Source organism: Haematobia irritans, chromosome 1, assembly GCF_050003625.1.
Source record: "Haematobia irritans isolate KBUSLIRL chromosome 1, ASM5000362v1, whole genome shotgun sequence".
In the NCBI taxonomy this organism is placed as follows: domain Eukaryota; kingdom Metazoa; phylum Arthropoda; class Insecta; order Diptera; family Muscidae; genus Haematobia; species Haematobia irritans.
The window spans coordinates 151,693,253-151,716,301 of NC_134397.1; the positions used below are offsets into that span (position 1 = coordinate 151,693,253).

The following is a 23,049-nucleotide window of genomic DNA, read 5'->3' on the forward strand; positions in this document are numbered from 1 at the left end:
ACGGTACGTAGAGAGCCAGAATTGAAATATGGGGTTCGCTTATATGGGGGCTATACACAATTATGAACTTGAAATGGACCAATTTTTGTGTGATTGGAGATCGATTTATCTGAGGGCTATATATAACTATAGACCGATATGGACCTAGTTAGGCATGGTTGTTAACGACCATATACTAGCACAATGTACCAAATTTCAACTGACTCCAACGGCTCCAAAACTAAATCTCGGGATCGGTTTATATGGGGGGTATATATGCTTATGGACTGATATGGACCACTTTTGACATGGTTGTTAAATATCATATACTACCACCATGTACCAAATGTCAACCGAATCCGATGAATTTTGCTTCTCCAAAAGGCACCGGAGGTCAAATCTAGGGATCGGTTTATATGGGGGCTATATATAAATATGGATCGATTTCGACCAATTTTTTCATGGCTGTTTGAGGCCGTATATTAACACCACGTACCAATTTCAACTGAATCAGATGAATTTTGGTCTTCCAAGAGACTCCGACGTCAATATAGGTGGTTTATATGGGAGCTATATATGAACCGATGTGGACCAATTTTTGCATGGTTATTAGAGATCATATACTGACACCATGTACCAAATTTCAGCCGGATCGGATGAAATATGCTTCTCTTAGAGGCTCCACAAACCAAATCTGGTTATCGGTTTATATGGGGGTTATATATAATTATGGACCGATATGGACCAATTCTGGCATGGTTATTAGAGATCATATACTAACACCACGTACCAAATTTCAACCGGATTGGATTGGCTGCTATATAACTATAATTATGTACCGATGTGGACCAATTTTCGCGTGGTTGTTAGAGACCATATACCAACATTATGTACCAAATTTCAACCGGATTGGATGAAATTTGCTTCTCTTAGAGGCTCCGCAAGCCAAATCGGGGATCTGTTTATATGAGGGCTATATATAATTATGGACCGATGTGGACCAATTTTTGTATGGTTGTTAGAGACTATCGGATGAAATATGCTTCTCTTAGAGGCTCCACAAACCAAATCTGGTTATCGGTTTATATGGGGGTTATATATAATTATGGACCGATATGGACCAATTCTGGCATGGTTATTAGAGATCATATACTAACACCACGTACCAAATTTCAACCGGATTGGATTGGCTGCTATATAACTATAATTATGTACCGATGTGGACCAATTTTCGCGTGGTTGTTAGAGACCATATACCAACATTATGTACCAAATTTCAACCGGATTGGATGAAATTTGCTTCTCTTAGAGGCTCCGCAAGCCAAATCGGGGGATCTGTTTATATGGGGGCTATATAATTATGGACCGATGTGAACCAATTTTTGCATGGTTGTTAGAGACTATATACTAACACCATGCACCAAATTTCAGCCGGATCGGATGAAAGTAGCTTCTCTTAGAGGCTCCGCAAGCCAAATCGGGGGATCGGTTTATATGGGGGCTATATATTATTATGGACCATATACCAACATCATGTATCAAATTTCAACCAGACCTGATGAATTTTGCTTCTCCAAAAGGCACCGAACGTCATGGGATCGGTTTATATGGGGGCTATATAATTATGGACTGATATGAACCAATTCCTGCATGGTTGTTGGATACCATACACTAATATCACATACCAAATGTCAACCGAATCGGATGAATTATGCTCTTCCAAGGAGCTCCAGAGGTCAAATCTAGGGATCGGTTTATATGGGGGCTATATATAATTATGGACCGATTTCGACCAATTTTTTCATGGGTGTTTGAGGCTATATATTTACAGCACGTACCAAATTTCAATTGAATCAGATGAATTTTGCTCTTCCAAGAGATTCCGGAGGTCAAATCTGGTGATCGGTTTATATGGGGGCTATATATAATTATGGACCGATGTGGACCAATTTTTGCATGGGTATTTGAACTAAGGCTAAAGAAATCCTTAAATTAACGGAAATATTGAATCTTTAGATTTAAGATAAAAACGCTTCAAATATAGGATAAGACTTATTTTGAGGAGTTATCATCTTTGGTTTAAAGTTTTTTTGGAATTAAGAAAACATTTTATACTTCAACGTATCCATTATAATTTGGATTTTAAACTGGCATTTGTTTGTACGTGAGTAAAAGTACTTAATAAACCGCGAAAAGAGAATGAAGATTTGATAAATGAGGTCTGTATCCTAATTTTAATTTTATTGATCCTAGATTTAAAGCCAGATAGGTCGCTACAAAATTTCTTTATTTTAAAGAAGCCGCATCTTTGGCTCGGAATTAGGGAGCCACCGTGGTGCAATGGTTAGCATGCCCGCCTTGCATACACAAGGTCGTGGGTTCGATTCCTGCTTTGACCGAACACCAAAATGTTTTTCGGCGGTGGATTATCCCACCTCAGTAATGCTGGTGACATTTCTGATGGTATCAAAGATTCTCTAAGTAGTTTCTCTGGAATGTGGAACGCCGTTAGGACTCGGCTATAAAAAGGAGGTCCCTTGTCATTGAGCTTAACATGAAATCGGGCAGCACTCAGTGATAAGGGAGAAGTTCACCATGTGGTATCACAATGGACTGAATAGTCTAAGTGAACATCGGGCTGCCACCTAACCTATGGTAATGATTGCTAACAACTTATTTGTAATAATGGTTATTAAAATTACAAATTAATTTGTTGCAGGAAAATTAACAAATTTTGTCGTTGTTTTTCCAACGAAAGTTGTCGGTTCTCAAACTTATTTTCATCTGTGTACATTTCATTTAGTTATAATAACACTTTCAATTTGTCATGCCTTTTATCAGTGTATATATCTTAGACCCATGATCATACAGATCAAAGTCATTATAACCCGATGGATATTTGTATAGATCCTAACAAAATATTCTATATTTAAATAAATAAAATGAGAGTCATCTCTTAAATTTTTGCCCATACCAAGTAGATATGCAAACAAAGCGAAAGTAATTTCTATAAATAGTAAATAGTCAATTGTTTCCAACCATCATTATTCTAAATGAAAATTTATTCCATTATTTGTTTTTAATTATATCATCAAAAATACAACTCCTTAAAGAATTTCCCAATTTATAAAAGATATCTCGATTCTATTCCATCGAGTAATTTACCATCATGATTCTCAAGTGAAAGAGTGAATCGAAACAAAATGGTGCATTAATTTTCTTCCTTCTTAAACACATTAAAGTAACATTTAATTTTGTTTTTGTTTGGTTTTGGTTTGGTTTTTTTTTTTTATAAATGTATATAGTTATAAGGAAAATTTATGGGAAACCATTAAAATTAGCATAATCCCACCAACCAAACATTTGTGGCGCAAAGAGATATTGCTGCGGCGGCAGCTATTGCTCGTTCTTTGGTTTGGTTAGTAATCGAGCACATGCAGCAGTCATCACCATCTCACCATCAGAGGAGCATCATTATTATCAACATCCAACATCCTAGAGTAGTGGTAGTGTGGTAGGGAACAGCAGTGGCATCCAGCATCATCAGCATTATTATTATTTGAGGCAGGAAATTATTAATTATGACAACAACGGATTGAAACTAATTAATTTGCCTGTTGTAGTGCCTGCTGAAATGAATGCAAAACGTCTACCAGAAAAATGCCTTTAATAAATTGTTTTGCCAACACTCTGTAGTTGGGTAAACTCTTAAGGAGTTCGAGAGGACAAGTGGGTTAACGGAACTGAAGAAACATATAGACGGATTTTGTTTTAGTTTATTCGAATCTTTCGTACCCTCTGTTACACACTTTGTCCTTTGAACCATCAGATGTTTTAGAATTACACTGAAAAAGTCATATTGGTAGCGTAAATTAAATAGGCGTTTTTTTCAAACGTTTGAGAATGTCTTTAATTGAGCATCAAAAACATAATTGATTCAAAAATTAAAATTTAATTGATTCCATTGAAAAATTTTTTTTTATAATTAAACGTTAGACATAAAACTATTTTCATTGCCTTAACGTTTTTAGTTTGATTAAAAGATTGATTGTTTCAAATAAATTTTAAATTAAAGATTAAAAATTTCCCAATAATATTATTTAACCTATATATACGAGTATATCGGCCCAAGGCTTTAAATTACAAAATCGAGTTAATAAATAAATGAAAAATAAATAAATATTTTTAAAATGACTTTGTATCACCGTATCATTGTATTGGGAGCCACCGTGGTGCAATGGTTAGCATGCCCGCCTTGCATACACAAGGTCGTGGGTTCGATTCCTGCTTCGACCGAACACCAAAAGTTTTTCAGCGGTGGATATCCCACCTCAGTAATGCTGGTGACTGAGGGTTACAAAGCTTCTCTAAGTGGTTTCACTGCAATGTGGAACGCCGAAGTAGGCTATAAAAAGGAGGTCACTTGTCATTGAGCTTAACATAGAATCGGGCAGCACTCAGTGATAAGAGAGAAATTCACCAATGTGGCATCACAATGGATTGAATAGTCTAAGTGAGCCTGATACATCGGGCTGCCACCTAACCTAACCTAACCATCATTGTATCAATTAAAATTTTAATTAAAAAACAAGTATATACGGCCGTAAGTTCGGCCAGGACGAATATTATGTACTCTCCAACATGGAATGCGTAGAAACTTCTTCTAAGGACTGTCATCCACAATCGAATCACTTGGGTTGCGGTAACACTTGCCGTTGGCAAGGTATCTTAAAACTTCTTAACACCGTCTTCTATATTGTAAGTTAGTCCATACGGGGAATATATTAAACAAAAAAAAAGGCCGATTAAAGACGTATATAATTCAGTTTGACAAAATTTTCTATAGAAATACAATTTTCACAAAATTTTCTATAGATATAAAATTTTGACAAAATTGTCTATAGTAATAAAAATTTGACGAAATTTTCTATAGAAATAAAATTTTGGTAGATTATTTTTAGACCAATTTTTGTGTGATTGGCGATCGGCTATATATAACTATGGACCGATATGGACCAATTTTTGCATGGCTGATAGCGGCCATATACTAGCGTAATGTACCAAATTTCAACCGAATGGGATGAATTTTGCTCCTCCAGAGGTTCCGGAGGTCAAATTTGGGGATCGATTTATATGAGGGCAATTATGGACCGATATGGACCAATTTTTGCACGGTTGTTAGAGACCATATACTAACACCACGTACCAAATTTCAACCGGATCGGATGAATTTTGCTCCTCTAAGAGGCTCTGGAGGTCAAATCTGGGGATCGGTTTATATGGGGGCTATATATAATTATGGGCCGATATGAACCAATTTTTGCATGGTTGTTAGATACCATATACTAACACCACGTACCAAATTTCAACCGAATGGGATGAATTTTGCTCCTCCAAGAGGCTCTGGAGGTCAAATCTGGGGATCGGTTTATATGGGGGCTATACGTAAAAGTGGTCCGATATGGCCCATTTGCAATAACATCCGACCTACATCAATAACAACTACTTGTGCCAAGTTTCAAGTCGATAGCTTGTTTCGTTTGGAATTTAGCGTGATTTCCACATACGGACGGACAGCCAGACAGACGGACATAGCTAGATCGACTCAAAATTTCACGACCCATAATATATATACTTTATGGGATCTTAGAGCAATATTTCTTAGACGGTATGACAAAGTTAATATACCCCCTATCCTACGGTGGAGGGAAAGATTAAAATCTATCAGTAATCAATAATGGACTTAATGGGCATAATGTTTCTAGTTTGATTAAAAGTTTAATTCTATCAATTACAGGCTATAATAAGTTTGTGCATTTGTATGTAACGCCGTCATAGCATAGATCAATCTTTTAGTATACCGATCGTCTTAGAATTAAATTCTGAGTTGATTTAGCGATGTCCGTCTGTCTGTTCGTGTATTTTTTTGTGCAAAATCCAGCTCGCAGTTTAAGTCCGATCGTTCTGAAATTTGGCATAGGGACTTTTTTTTGGCTCAAAGCCAGTCCCTATTGAAAAATCAGTTCAGATTTAGGTATAGCTGCCATACATATTTATAACCGATCCGGTCATAAATGACGTATTAATCAATCGATCTTCTTTCAATTTCATATATTGGAACATTTTGTGAGTCTCGTAAATTTTGCAGAATATCAGTCTAATCGGTTCAGTTTCAGATATAGCTCCCATATATAGTTTTCGCCCGATTTACACTCCTATAACACCAGAGGCCAATGGTTTATTCCGTTTTACGAGAAATTTTGCACAGGGAGTAGAATGAACATTATAAATATTCACATCGTATTTGGTTGAAATCGTTTCAGATTTAGATATAGCTTCCATATATAGCTTTCGCCCGATTTACACTCCTATGGCCCCAGGGCCAAAGTTTTACTCCGAGTTATGTGACATTTGTCACAAGGAGAGCAATTAACATTATAAATATTCACAGCGTATTTGGTTGAAATCGTTTCAGATTTAGATATAGCTCCCATATATAGTTTTCGCCCGAATTACACTCCTATAGTCCCAGAGGTCAATGTTTTATTCCGATTTACTTGAAATTGTGCACAGGGAATGGATGTAACATTTTGACTATACAACTAAATTGGTTCAGATTTAGATATAGATTTCATACCCATCTTTCTTCTGATCGACAAAATTTCATTCTGTAGTTTTGCATAGAAAGTAGAATTATCATTCTTGTTATGCGGATTTAGATATAACTCCTATATATATGACAAGGAGGCCAAAGTTTAATTTCGAAAATTTTGAAGTCTTGCACAGAGAGTGCACATAAAATTTTAGCAATGTGTGCCATATTTAGTCAAAATTATCTCAGAATGAGGCCAAGCTCCATTATATGTTCTTCAGGTTTTATAAAAATATGTCCAAAATACCCACATTGTCCTTGTAAAATCGCCACTGCTAAACCGCAAAATAGCTTAAATGATTCAAATCTACCTATATTCGTATTCGTTAAATTATTTAAATAAATTATTTAAATATTTCCGATAAATTATTTAAATATTTCCAATATTTTTTACTAACATCCTGGTCATTAAACAATTTAGATTTTGTATGAATATATTTTGGAAAATTGTCCAAATCAATTCATATTTAAATATTTGTATAATATTTGTATAAATATTTATGGGAATATAAGCCTTAGGTTAGGTTAGGTGGCAGCCCGATGTATCAGGCTCACTTAGATTATTCATTCCATTGTGATACTACATTGGTGAACTTCTCCCTTATCACTGAGTGCTGCCCGATTCCATGTTAAGCTCAATGACAAGGGACCTCCTTTTTATAGCCGAGTCCGAACGGCGTTCCACATTACAGTGAAACCACTTAGAGAAGCTTTGAAACCCTCAGAAATGTCACCAGCATTACTGAGGTGGGATTGTCCACCGCTGAAAAACTTGTTGGTTTTCGGTCGAAGCAGGAATCGAACCCACAACCTTGTGTATGCAAGGCGGGCATGCTAACCATTGCACCACGGTGGCTCCCAATATAAACCTTTATATAGCTCCCAACAAATTTAAAGGTGTATCAAAAATTCTGATATACGTAGTGGCGAGGGGTATAATATAGTCGGCCCCATCCGAATTTAGACTTTCCTTACTTGTTATACCCTGCACCACACTGTGGAACAGGGTATTATAAGTTAGTGCATATATTTGCAATACCCAGAAGGATACGAGATAGACACATGGTGTCTTTGGAAAAAATGCTCAGGTTGGGCTCCTGAGTCGATATAGCCATGTCCATCTGTCCGTGAACACATTTTAATCAAAGTCTAGGTCGCTTTTTTAGTCCAATCGACTTCAAATTTGACACAAGTATGTGTTTTGGCCCAGAATAGAACCCTATTGATTTTGGGAGAAATCGGTTCAGATTTAGATATAGCTTATATATATATATATATATATATATATATATATATATATATATATATATATATATATATATATATATATATATATATATATATATATATATATATATATATATATATATATATATATATATATATATATATATATATATATATATATATATATATATATATATATATATATATATATATATATATATATATATATATATATATATATATTTCGCCCGATATGGACTTTTATGACCCCAGAAGTCAGAGTTTTACCGTAATTTGCTTAAAACAAGAAGAACAATTAGTACCATAGTCAAGTGTGCCAAATTTTATTGGAATCGGTTCAGATTTACATATAGCTCCCATATATATTTTTCGCCCGATATGGACTAATACGGTCCCAGAAGCCAGAGTTTTACCCCAATTTGGTTGAAATTTTGCAGTAGGAGTACAATTAGTAGTGTAGTCAAGTGTGCCAAATTTTATTGAAATCGGTTCAGATTTAGATATAGCTCCCATATATATCGTTCGCCCGATTTACACTCATATGACCACAGAGGCCAATTTTTTAATCCGATTTACTTGAAATTTTGCACAGGAAGTATAGTTAGCATTGTAGCTATGTGTGCCAAATTTGGTTGAAATCGGTTCAGATTTAGATATATCTCCCATATATAGCTTTCGCCCGATTTACACTCATATGACCACAGAGGCCAATTTTTTGCTCCGATTTAGTTGAAATTTTGCACAGGGAGTAGAATTAGCATTGTAACTATGCGTACCAAATTTGGTTGAAATCGGTTCAGATTTAGATATAGCTCCCATATATATGTTTTTCTGATTTCGACAAAAATGGTCAAAATACCAACATTTTCCTTTTAAAATCCCCACTGCTTAGTCAAAAAGTTGTAAAAATGACTCTAATTTTCCTAAACTTCTAATGCATATAAAGGGTGATTCTTTTGAGGTTAGGATTTTCATGCATTAGTATTTGACAGATCACGTGGGATTTCAGACATGGTGTCAAAGAGAAAGATGCTCAGTATGCTTTGACATTTCATCATGAATAGCCGAACGATCTGCCACAACGTCGAATTTTCAGTGAATGGGCCCTAGAAAAGTTGGCAGAAAATCCGCTTTTTTATCGACAAATTTTGTTCAGCGATGAGGCTCATTTCTGGTTGAATGGCTACGTAAATAAGCAAAATTGCCGCATTTGGAGTGAAGAGCAACCAGAAGCCGTTCAAGAACTGCCCATGCATCCCGAAAAATGCACTGTTTGGTGTGGTTTGTACGCTGGTGGAATCATTGGACCGTATTTTTTCAAAGATGCTGTTGGACGCAACGTTACGGTGAATGGCGATCGCTATCGTTCGATGCTAACAAACTTTTTGTTGCCAAAAATGGAAGAACTGAACTTGGTTGACATGTGGTTTCAACAAGGTGGCGCTACATGCCACACAGCTCGCGATTCTATAGCCATTTTGAGGGAAAACTTCGGAGAACAATTCATCTCAAGAAATGGACCGGTAAGTTGGCCACCAAGATCATGCGATTTGACGCCTTTAGACTATTTTTTGTGGGGCTACGTCAAGTCTAAAGTCTACAGAAATAAGCCAGCAACTATTCCAGCTTTGGAAGACAACATTTCCGAAGAAATTCGGGCTATTCCGGCCGAAATGCTCGAAAAAGTTGCCCAAAATTGGACTTTCCGAATGGACCACCTAAGACGCAGCCGCGGTCAACATTTAAATGAAATTATCTTCAAAAAGTAAATGTCATGGACCAATCTAACGTTTCAAATAAAGAACCGATGAGATTTTGCAAATTTTATGCGTTTTTTTAAAAAAAAAAAGTTATCAAGCTCTGAACAAATCACCCTTTATATTGAGCGATAAATCATAAATAAACTTTTGCAAAGTTTCCTTAAAATTGCTTCAGATTTAAATGTTTCCCATATTTTTTACTAAAATTGTGTTCCACCCTAGTGCACTAGCCAACTTAAATTTTGAGTCTATAGATTTTCTAAAAGTCTATCAAGTTCTGTCCAAATCGAGTGATATTTAAATGTATGTATTTGGGACAAACCTTTATATATAGCCCCCAGCACATTTGACGGATGTGATATGGTATCGAAAATTTAGATCTACAGAGTGGTGCAGGGTATAATATAGTCGGCCCCGCCAGACTTTAGACTTTCCTTACTTGTTTTTTACTAACATTGTGTTCGACCCTAGTGCATTAGCCCACTTAAATTTTGAGTCTATAGATTTTGTAGAAGTCTATCAAATTCTGTCCAGATCGAGTGATATTTAAATGTATTTATTTGGGACAAATATGTATTTGGGACATATAGCCCCCAACACATTTGACGGATGTGATATGGTATCGAAAATTTAGATCTACAAAGTGGCGAGGGGTATAGTATAGTCGGCCCCGTCCGACTTTAGACGTTCCTTGCTTGTTTTTTTTTAATTAAAAAAGTTTTCATCTTTAAATAACCGTTTAATTGGAAATATTTTTGTGTGATTTTTGTTTTCCCCCATTTGTGAAAAATGAATAAACTTTAATATTTTGCACGAATTCGAGTAAAGTCGCCCATTTCGTATATTTTAATAACGTCGCACAAAACGTCTCATGGCGTTGGAAAAGTTGCAAATCTCGACTAAAGTTGCACAATGGTAACACTGGGTTTAGGATATCATAAAGTCGATTCAACCAAATTCAGCTGTTTCTTACTTAGTTAAGTCTGGCTATAATACACCGTGAATACAAACTCCATCATCAAAGAGATTTAAACACTTTATCAAAGTTACATTTTGCCTATACCATTGTTTACAAGATAAAAGACTTTGTTGTACATACAGGTAATTGCAGACGGTTTTTCACTTTGTCTAGCGAAGGGGATACAATCAAGGCAATGCAATTCTATTCAAACTGTTTTCAAGACAGGTTGTCAAATAGTCAGTCGAGATTTTACAGCCATCCATGTGCCTTTGCTTCAATATTATAAGAACATTTGTGAATAACGGAAAATTGCTCTTAAATTTTGTATTGCCACAATATCCTCCTCTAAAACATCTTTAACATAATCATTCACCAAAGACGGTTGGGCGGGCAGCCAGCCGACAACATCCCTAAAGCCATATAATTTTAGCGCGTGTCATCACCGCTACGAGCACAGGAAGAAGTCATATGCTGCTAAAACGCAATTCATCCCATAGTTGTAGTGCTTCAAAGCAAGTCTCTATGAGTTATGTTTGTCTTTAGGAGAGAAATAAAAAAATAAAATAAAATTTATCTCACACATTTACACTCATCATATGCATATCGGTCATGTGTATGCTATATATATATAAGTGTATGGTTTATGTGTATGACAACACACAAGAGATCTTATGAATGAAAGTGTGAAGTCGAGAGAAGCATTTCAAGTGTTAGAAGTACTACACAATATCCATATCATTAAGAGATGAGACACTATATTTTAGACATCACTCGATTTATAAGCTACTTATAAACTCTGCATAATGCATATGGTAGCTAAGGTTGCCAAGTCAACTGGATTGAATGTGTTTTGCGGCAACTCGTTATTAATATAAAGTTCGAATGGTCTGCCAAATTTGGATTTGACTTTAAGTTCGGCCGGGTTGAATCTTAAATACCCACTACCATAAACCAAAGATAATACTTTCCTATCAAAACTCTCCGTTGTAACGGGTTACTTGAAAATATAAATGATGACAGATACTCTAATCGGTTCAACTAACATAGTACCCTCGCCTCAACTAACATAGTACCTAATTGCACCACAAATTCCCGGCGTAACATTCCCGGAGCAAAAATCCCATATTTATAATTGATGAATTAGCCGATCTTTTCTAGAATAACATGTATCTCTTACAGTATTATATTGCCAGATTTTCAAAAGCCTCCCCCATTACTTGAGCGATTTCGTCGTTTTTATACGCTCCACCATAGGATGGGGGGTATATTAACTTTGACATTCCGTTTGAAACACATCGAAATATTGCTGTAAGACCCCATAAAGTATATATATTCTGGGTCGTGGTGAAATTCTGAGTCGATCTAATCATGTCCGCCCGTCCGTCTGTTGAAATCACGCTAACTTCCGAACGAAACAAGCTATCGACTTGAAACTTGGCACAAGTAGTTGTTATTGATGTAGGTCGGACGGTGGTGAAAATGGGCCATATCGAACTACTTTGACGTATAGCCCCCATATAAACCAAAGCTCAGATTTGGCTGAAATTTAGTGCATGATGTAAGTATATGGTCTCTAACAACCATGCAAAAATTGGTCCACATCGGTTCATAATTATATATAGCCCCCATATAAACCGATCCCCAGATTTGGCTTGCGGAGCCTCAAAGAGAAGCAAATTTCATACGATCTTGCTGAAATTTGGTACATGGTGTTGTTATATAGTCTCTAACAACCATGCAAAAATTGGTCCACATCGGTCCGTAATTATATATAGCCCCATATAAACCGATCCCCAGATTTGGCTTGCGTAGCCTCAAAGAGAAGCCAATTTCACCCGATCCAGCTGAAATTTGGTACATGGTTTTGGTATATAACCTCTAACAACCATGCCAAAAATTGGTCCACATCGGTTCATAATTATATATAGCACCCACATAAACCGATCCCCAGATTTGGCTTGCGGAGCCTCTTGGAGGAGCAAAATTCATCCGATCCGGTTGAAATTTGGTACATGGCGTTAGTATATGGTCTCTAACAACCATGCAAAAATTGGTCCACATCGGTTCATAATTATATATAGCCCCCATATAAACGGACCCTCAGATTTGGCTTGCGGAGCCTCTAAGAGAAGCAAATTTCATCCGATCTTGCTGAAATTTGGTACATGGTGTTGATATATAGTCTCTAAAAACCATGCAAAAATTGGTCCACATCGGTCTATAGTTATATATAGCCGACCCCCAAAAATAATCTGCCAAAATTTTATTTCTATAGAAAATATATATTTCTACAGAAAATTTTATCAATTTTTTATTTCTATAGAAAATTTTGTCAAAATGTTATTACTATAGAAAATTTTGTCAAAATTTTATTTCTATAGCAACTTTTGTCAAAATTTTATTTCTATAGAAAATTTTGTCAAGATTTTATTGGTATAGAAAATTTTGTCAAAATTTTATTTCTGTAGAAAATTTTGTAAAAATTTTATTTCTATAAATTTTTTTTGAAAATTTTATTTCTATAGAAAATTTTGTTAAAATTTTATTTATATAGAAAATTTTGTCAAAATGTTATGTCTATAGAAAATTTTGTCAAACTGAATTATATACGTATTTGATCGATCTTTTTTGATTTAATATATACCACGTATTGACTTACATATAATTTAGAAGACGGTGTTAGGAGGATTTAAGATACCTTGCCATCGGCAAGTGTTACCGCACCTTAAGTAATTCGATGGTGGATGGTAGTGTTTATAAGATGTTTCTACGCAATCCATGGTGGAGGGTACATAAGCTTCGGCCTGGCCGAACTTACGGCCGTATATACTTGTTTTGTTTAATATATATCCCGTATGGACTAACTTACAATTGAGAGGACGTTGTTAAGAAGTTTTAAGATGAAAGTCTTCAGTACACGTTTCTATGCAATCCATACATAAGATTCGGCCTGGCCGAACTTACCGCATTTTTTGAAAATAAATATTCCCCAAAAAAATATAATAACCCCAAAATTTGTTGGACAATAGGTACATCCCAGTCAGTGCGGTACTACTACTTTTTAATCTTGTTCCCCATTAATTCCATCATAATGTGGCAATCATAAATGCTTCCTCCCTAAAAAATGCAGACGATTGTTTATGCTGTGACTGTCATAAAATATCAATTTGCAATTTATCTTAAAGATTTATTTTTTTTTTCTATATTTCCTTTGCAGATGCAGCCAACGGGGATTAGACTAAACAAATATGAATAATCGGTAGAGCTTTGGGACGAGCGTATGTGTTTATAAATAAACTTCTAAATCCTATGATAAGTGTTCAATAAATATGTTAAAGTGTAAAACCACCAAAAATAAGCCAAAACATAAATATCAAGGAAATTAAAGAGTGAACAAATTTACAAAACGTAATTAATCAAATACAACTGTAAAAATAAAAAATAAATTCAAACAAGTACCACAAAAATATATAATTTATTTTGAAAAGGGGCAAATAATCAAAATGTTGACCCCTCAAAAATATCTCATGCAGTCGCATGAAAGCATTCAATGTTTTAAAAATAATACCACCACCTGCTCCCATTGCAATCGAAAGAAAAACAGCAACAACAACATCATCATGAACTCTAATAAAAATAAAATCATGATGTCCTGCATTGCCTGCAATGGTAATGCCAAAAGAAAAGCATCATCAGCCTCAACAACTGTCAGAGTATCATACGAAACAACTTCTGGGAAATTATCAACAGCAACGACTCCATTGCAAACTTCACAACCACACACTACAGAATTTGTATCTCCTCCAGCAGCATTCCAAAGCAACAAATCTACACATTGTCGCCTGAGAAATAATTCAACGAGTCTCTTCAACCATAGTAATTTATTCATAGTTGCATTGTTATTTGTTCTAACATCATGTAGTGGTGAGTATTGAAGATTTCTTTTCATTATCTGTATATAAGACAATATAAGCTTATAAATAATTTAGTATGTTTAAATGTACATATACCATATCAAAAAGGACAATAGATGGTGTCACTATTAGTTGCAACTTTAATTTGGTTAGCCATTTTTTAGGGTTTTCATTAATTTAGCATTAATAATTCATAGAAATGTACAATTCATACTCTGCTGAAAGTATTGACCTGAAGAAGGTAGAAAGATTATGCTACCTAAATTTTAGGAAAAGCAATTTACACATTATTTAAGAAAAATTTCTTTGAAATAAAAAAATACTAATCAAAAGAATGTTTATAGTGATTGCTTTAAAATATGTTTTTATACCCTCCACCATAGGATGGGGGGTATATTACCTTTGTCATTCCGTTTGTAACACATCGAAATATTGCTCTAAGACCCCATAAAGTATATATATTCTGGGTCGTGGTGAAATTCTGAGTCGATCTGAGCATGTCCGTCCGTCCGTCTGTTGAAATCACGCTAACTTCCGAACGAAACAAGCTATCGACTTGAAACTTGGCACAAGTAGTTGTTATTGATGTAGGTCGGATGGTATTGCAAATGGGCCATATCGGTCCACTTTTACGTATAGCCCCCATATAAACGGACCCCCAAATTTGGCTTGCAAGGCCTCTAAGAGAAGCAAATTTCATTTTTGGTACATGGTGTTAGTATATGGTCTCTAACAACCATGCAAAAATTGGTCCACATCGGTCCATAATTATATATAGCCCCCATATAAACCGATCCCCCGATTTGGCTTGCGAGGCCTCTAAGAGAAGCAAATTTCATCCGATCCGGCTGAAATTTGGTACATGGTGTTAGTATATGGTCTCTAACATCCATGCAAACATTGGTACACATCGGTCCATAATTATATATAGCCCCCATATAAACCGATCACCAGATTTGACCTCCGGAGCCTCTTGGAAGATCAAAATTCGTCTGATTCAGTTGAAATTTGGTACGTGGTGTTAATATATGGCCTCAAACTCCCATGCAAAAATTGGTCGGTATCGGCCCATAATTATATATAGGCCCCATATAAACCGATCCTCAGATTTGACCTCCAGAGCCCGTTGGAAGAGCAAAATTCTTCCCATTCGGTTGAAATTTGGTACTTGATATTAGTATATGGTATCCAACAACCATGCAAGAATTGGTTCCTATCAGTCCATAATTATATATATAGTTCCCATATAAACCGATCCCCAGATTTGACCTCCGGTGCCTTTTCGAGAAACAAAATTCATCCGATCTGGTTGAAATTTGGTACGTGGTGGTAGTATATGATATTTAACAACCATGGGAGTACAAATTTGTGGATGACAGTCTTTGGTAGAAGTTTCTACGCAATCCATGGTGGAGGGTACATAAAATTCGGCCTGGCCGAACTTACGGCCGTATATACTTGTTTAAAAATAATTAATTTTTTTCTGTTGTTTAAGAAAATTTCATATGTTGAAGGAAAAAATTGGATTTAAAAATTGTTAAATTGTTAGCGCTGTACGAAGTTCAAGACAGGTACAATTTTAGTAAAATTTACTCATTTGAGAGACTGATGAACTCAATTTAAGCAAACTTCTGCCATTTTAGGAAAATATGAACTATTTTATTTTGTAGTAAAATTGTGCACTATATTTCTATACAACTTTTTTGTCTTATTTTTAGTTCACATCAATAAAGTTAGCAAAAAATTATTCAAATAAGGAACATTTACTCATATTGTGCAAAATTTAACGAAAATCAACTAATCTTCATAAACTAAAATAAAGTTCAGTTGGCATTAGAGCCCCTTTTTCTGGGTGAACGAAACGTCAGAAATCATTCTTTTATATCTCGAGAAATAAAGTCTGTTAAATCACAATTATTTTGGTGTTCGATAGATATTGACTTCATGTACACTGAAAAAAAAGCATGCCCGCTTCCAAAGATTTTGTCTTTACTTTAACAATTGTGGCATTGATTCCGAGCGGAGAATTCAATTAAAGATACTTTTAAGACACAAGAAGCAAATTTTAATTTTTCGTTTTTTCAGTTTTTTTCTTCTTCATATGGTATCAAAGTCCTTTAAAAACGGGTTAACGACAACTTTATATTCGAAATTCAGGCTCGAATTCCAGTAAAAATTATGTTATGTTTCAAGTAAAAACGTCTTTAAAATAAAGTGTTGAAAAACATGTCCTATTTTTGAAACATTTTTTGCTTTGTAGTCAAGATGCAAAAAGACAACAAATTTAAAGACAATTTCATTAATTTTAAAGAATTTTTCTAAATTATTAAAGTCAAGTTGGCCTTAGCCCAAGCATTTTTTCTTTCTTGTTATGATGCCAATTTTTAAGTCAAATCACTTAATTATAGTACGACTTCAATGAAAAGCTTATCGTCTTTTGGACAAGCAAAAAAACTTTATATTAGAGAAATGCGTCTTCTATGCTACGCAAAATTTGCATTTTAAAGACATGAATTTTTTGGACTCACGACAAAATTTTTTGTCAGTGTAGCGAATATACTTAAAGTTATTTTAGTTTCACTCTAGACGAACGATTCGTCTCGAGGTTTTGAATCTTTAAATTAATTTTTTTTAATTAAGAAAACAATTTTTATATTGAAACCACTTAGAGAAGCTTCGAGACTGGTGCATTCACTAAGACAGGAACAGATTCCCTTAATGTTATGCTGCATCTATTATCTTTAGACATATTAGCCAAACAGCCAGCAGCAACAACGGCTGTAAAGTTGCGTGAGCACGGTTGCCACAGTTGGTAGAATTCTACTTAAATTGGTGGATTTTTTTACAGTTTGGTTGATTGGTAGAATTCTTGATGTTTTGGTAGATTTTCCATAATATTCCTCTACAACTAAGAGGTACTTCATAATTTTTCTATAGAAATAAAATTTTGACTAAATTTCAATACAAATAAAATGTTTACAACATTTGCTGTAGAAATAACACTTTAATAAAATTTTCTATAGAAATAAACTTTTGATTAAATTTTCTACAGAAATAAAATTTTGACAAACATTTCTATAAAAATAAAATATTGACAAAATTTCATACACAAATAAAATTTTGACAAAATTTTGTATAGAAATAAAATTCTGACAAAATTTTCTATAGAAATACAATTTTTGAAAAAAAACGATAGAAATAACATTTTGAAAAATTTTTCTATAGAAATAAAATTTTGACAAAATTTTCTATAGAAATAAAATTTGGTAGATTATTTTTGGGGATCGGCTATATATAACTATAGTCCGATATGGACCAATTTTGGAATGGTTGTTAGAGGCCATATACTAGCGCAATGTACCAAATTTCACCAAGTACCAAATTTCAACCGAATCAGATGAATTTTGCTTCTCCAAGAGCTCCGGAAATCAAATCAGGGGATCAGTTTAAATGGGGGTTATTTATAATCAAGACCAGTATGGACCAATTTTTGCATGGTTGTTAGAGACCTTATACTAACACCACGTACGAAATTTCAAACGGATCGGGTGAATTTTGCTCTTCCAAGGGGCTTCGTAGGTCAAATATGGGGATCGCTTTATATGGGGGCTACATATTTATGCATGATTTTTAGAGACCATATACTAACACGACGTACCACATTTTAATCGAATCTGATGAATTTTGCTCATCCATGAAACTCCGAAGGTCAAATCTGGGAATCGGTTTATATGGGAGCTATATATAGTTATGGACCGATGTGGACCAATTTTTGCATGGTAGTTAGAAACTATATACTAACACCATGTACCAAATTTTAGCCGGATTGGATGAAATTTACTACTCTTAGAGATTCCGCAAGCCAAATCGGGGGATCGTTTTATATGGGGGCTATATATAATTATGGGCCGACGTGGACCAATTTTTGCGTAGTTGTTAGAGACTATATACTTACACCATGTACCAAATTTCAGTCGGATCGGTTGAAATTTGCTTCTCGTAGAGGCTCCGCAAGCCAAATCGGGGGATCGGTTTATATGGGTTCTACATATTTATGGACGGACCAATATGGACCAATTCCTGCATGGTTTTTAGAGACCATAAACTAACACCACGTATCAAATTTTAACCGAATCGGATAAACTTTACTCATCCATGAAACTCCGGAATTCAAATCTGGGAATCGGTTTATATGGGGACTATATATAATTATGAACTGATGTGGACCAATTTTTGCATGGTTGTTAGAGACCATATACTAACACCATGTATCAAATTTCAGCCGGATCGGATGAAATTTGCTACTCTTAGAGGCTGCGCAAGCCAAGTCTGGGGATCGGTTTATATGGGGGCTATATATAATTATGAACTGATGTGGACCAATTTTTGCATGGTTATTAGAGACCATATACTAACACCATGTATCAAATTTCAACCGAATCGGATGAATTTTACTCATCCATGAAACTCCGGAATTCAAATCTGGGAATCGGTTTATATGGGTGCTATGTATAATTATGGACCGATGTGAACCAATTTTTGCGTAGTTGTTAGAGACCACATACTTACACCATGTACCAAATTTCAGCCGGATCGGATGAAATTTGCTACTCTTAGAGGCTGCGCAAGCCAAATCTGGGGATTGGTTTATATGGGGCTATATATGATTATGGACCGATATGGACCAATTTTTGCATGGTTGTTAGAGACCATATACTAACACCATGTACCAAATTTCAACCGAATCGTATGAGTTTTGCTCCTCCAAGAGGCTCCGCAACCCAAATCTGAGAGTCGGTTTATATGGGGGCTATACGTAAAAGTGGTCCGATATGGCCCAAAATATATATACTTTATTGGGTCTTAGAACAATCTTTCGATGTGTTACAAACGGAATGACAAAGTTAATATACCCTCCATCTTATGGTGGAGGGTATAAAAATGTTAAATTTTTTAATTGGATAAATTAATTTTTTAATTGACTCTCAATTAATTTTTTAATTGATGCTATTATTTCTGTGTTTGAAGACATTTCAAGTAAAAATTAATTTGATTAATTAATTTCGTGATTGAAGACAAAAAAATATTTGTTGTGTGAAGTTATTGAAATAATGTTCGTACTCCTGATATAGGAATAATTTCCATTGACTGGAAATACACCTAAGGTTGAAATATAGCATGAGATGTCACGATGTGAAGGAAACAAAATATAAGTTTCAGGTATTTTTTAAGGTTTTGGTGGCAATCATGTATTTTTGGGTAGATTCAATGAAAAATTTGACCCAGAGTTTCGTAACCCAGAATTACAAACTGCTTCCTTTCGAATTATGATTTAAATATCATCCATGATAATTTGTCATGCCTTATTCAAATATTTCTCTTCATTTAAACCACACTGATTTAACGTTCAATGGCATTTATGAATTTTATTCATGGAAAATTGTCTGGTTTAGTTTAAATTCCTTTGTGGCCTATTTTTGTTAATTCAATTAAAGCAGATTTTGGAAATTGCAAGTCGATTACATTGAATTTCCAAAATATATTCTAATCCGTATTAGCCAATGTCATTGTTCAACATTCGAAATTACTTATCAACCAACACCTTGCCAATCTCAACGACCATGAATGACATTGTAGACAAACCATTCCATTAAATCTTTTGTGCGTATGTCTCTCAAATCACTGCCAACGAAGCAACAAATTAATGGTACCCAAGGCACTGGACATTAATTTTTCAAATCTCCCTTGGATTTTGCACACTTTGTATGGGGTGGTGTGATGTACGATGATGGGGCATCAAACAATCACTATAAGATCTTGAGCAGTATAAGCTGGTATTAGACACTGGTGCTTGTTTTTTTGTTCTTCCTTTCGTCTCGTTCATTATTTTTGTTTGTTTGTTGTTCCTTGCCAGGCTTAACGGTGCTTAATGCACTTGCGAAAATCACAAACTAAGTGCTTTAGTTCCTTTTGCAGTGTATAATACTTAACGTTCGTATTTTTTGGCCCGTCGTCATTGTCGTTGACGAATTTTGAGCAATTAAACAGCGATAACAACTACTGCTCGTACTAACTATGGCTTGCAAAGGACAATACCCGCAGCGAAAAGCGTTGGCTGTAGAAAAGAGCAATTGAAGGCGCCAGTGAATGCATTTGCACTTCAATATGAGAGGCAACCACAAGTTTCTGTTGGCGTAATTTGGGGGAAATTAAGGAAAGAAGTAGGTGTATAATTAAAATCATGAGAGGCCTTTGATTGAAGGCATGGTTTTAATTTAATTTAATTTTATTTTATATAGTTTCATTACATTTTAATTTAATTTAATTCAATTTAATTATGTTTAATACTTTTAATTTTAACTATGATTTTAATCTATTTTTAATTTTAATTAAATTTAAATAAATTTAAATTTAATTTAATTTAGTTATTTTATACGAGATTATTGGACAGGGGAATGAAGGGAATTGGTATTACTAACCCTAGAAAGCTTAACCTACTGAAAGTCACAGATAAGCTAAACATACGTCTGTGGGACGTATCATAGTTTGTCATCATGTGGACAAAATTTGTGAATTTTTGTTTTAAATTTTTGTACTTACTCCAATTCTATATACAATTCCTTATCATTTAAACACGGTTTTGGCTAAACTTTTATTTATTGTGTAATAAAAAAATCAAATTTTCAGTACTCATTTTTATGAGGGAGAACGAAAAACTAAAAAACGCATACGTCTCTCATACGTAAACGAAAATTCCAAATACCGGTCTATATGTTTCATTGCATGCAACAGCGAATTTCCATAGTCTCCATTGTAGATCTTAGGGGATCATGACTCATCTTACACGCGTATGTTAGACTCCATCCACCTCGGGAGCGTTTTCGTATTACTTTGTGGTGTACCCCACGTGGTCCATGACCATCTCTTTCTAGTCCGCATCCAAATTCAAGCTTTCATTAATCATGTAGTCGTGGCCATGACAAAATTTTTCATACGGAGTTCAACAAAACGCCCTATGGCCTCCCAGTTCCTTTCACTCTGTAGCATCATCTGAATTATATTTCATGGAGAATTATTATCTCAAAGCATTGTCCGTAGTTTTGCTCATCGGATATATTTAATGAATGTATGCTCGGCATCAGCCGCAAGCTTCAAAAATACAGTTAATACAGTTCTATGAGCTGTATTCCTCCCATACGATGCAGATACTTTCGAAAGTATCGGTAACCACAGAACATCTGAGTCATGTGGTACGTCACTTCCATATATCTTCTCTCTTGCCACAACTGTATGTGGGTTATAAGCACGGTTGCCACAGTTGGTAGAATTATACCAAAAATGGTAGATTTTTTACTATTTGGTAGATTGATATAATTCCTGATGTTTTGGTGGACTTTGCAAAATATTCCTCCTCTATGTTAAGACGTACTTAGGAAATTTACCCAAGAAATAAAAATTTGACATAATTTTCTTTGGAAATGAAATTTTGACAAAATTTTCTCTAGAAATAAAATGTTTACAAAAATTTCTATAGAAATGATATTTTGACAAAATTTCCTATAAAAATGAAATTTTGACAAAATTTCCTATAGCAATGAAATTTTGACAAAATTTCCTATAGCAATGAAATTTTGACAAAATTTCCTATAGCAATGAAATTTTGCCAAAATTTCCTATAGAAATGAAATTTTGACAAAATTTCCTATAAAAATTAAATTTTGATAAAATTTCCTATAGATATGAAATTTTGACAAAATTTCCTATAGAAATGAAACTTAGACAAAATCTCCTATAGAAATAAAATTTTGACAAAATTTCCTATACAAATGAAATTTTAACAAAATTTTATATAGAAATGAAATTTTGACAAAATATTCTATAGAAATAAAATCTTGACAAAATTTTCTATAGAAATAAAATCTTGACAAAATTTTCTATAGGAATAAAATTTTGACAAAATTTTCTATTGAAATAAAATTTTGATAAAATTTACTATAGAAATAAAATTTTGATAAAAATTTCAATAGAAATAACATTTTTACTATAGAAAAAAAGGTTGACAAAATTTTCTACAGAAATAAAATTTTGACAAAATTTTCTATAGAAATAAAATTTTGACAAATTTTCCTATAGAAATATAATTTTGACAAAATTTCCTATAGAAATGAAATTTTGACAAAATTTCCTATAGAAATGAAATTTTGACAAAATTTCCTATAGAAATGAAATTTTGACAAAATTTCCTATAGAAATGAAATTTTGACTAAATTTCCTATAAATGTAATTTTGATAAAGTTTCCTGTAGAAATGAAATTTTGACAAAATTTCCTATAGAAATAAAATTTTGACAAAATTTCCTATAGAAATAAAATTTTGACAAAATTTTCTATTGAAATGAAATTTTGACAAAATTTCCTATAGAAATAAAATTTTCTATAGAAATGAAATTTTGACAAAATTTCTTATAGAAATTAAGTTTTGACAAAATTTCCTTTAGAAATTTCAATTTGACAAAATTTCCTATAGAAATGAAGT

The 23,049-nt window shown here is 34.1% G+C and overlaps 1 protein-coding gene across 1 annotated transcript in view; it reads left to right on the forward strand.

Annotated features, from left to right (window-relative positions):
• The window catches only part of LOC142222025 (uncharacterized), a 681,854-nt gene that overhangs the window by 264,053 nt on the left and 394,752 nt on the right, over positions 1–23,049 (forward strand). Inside the window, exon 5 of the mRNA XM_075291949.1 lies at positions 13,818–14,524. Coding sequence (XP_075148064.1) covers positions 14,104–14,524 — 421 coding nt within the window. The 5' untranslated portion in view covers positions 13,818–14,103. The remainder of the gene's footprint in view (positions 1–13,817; positions 14,525–23,049) is intronic.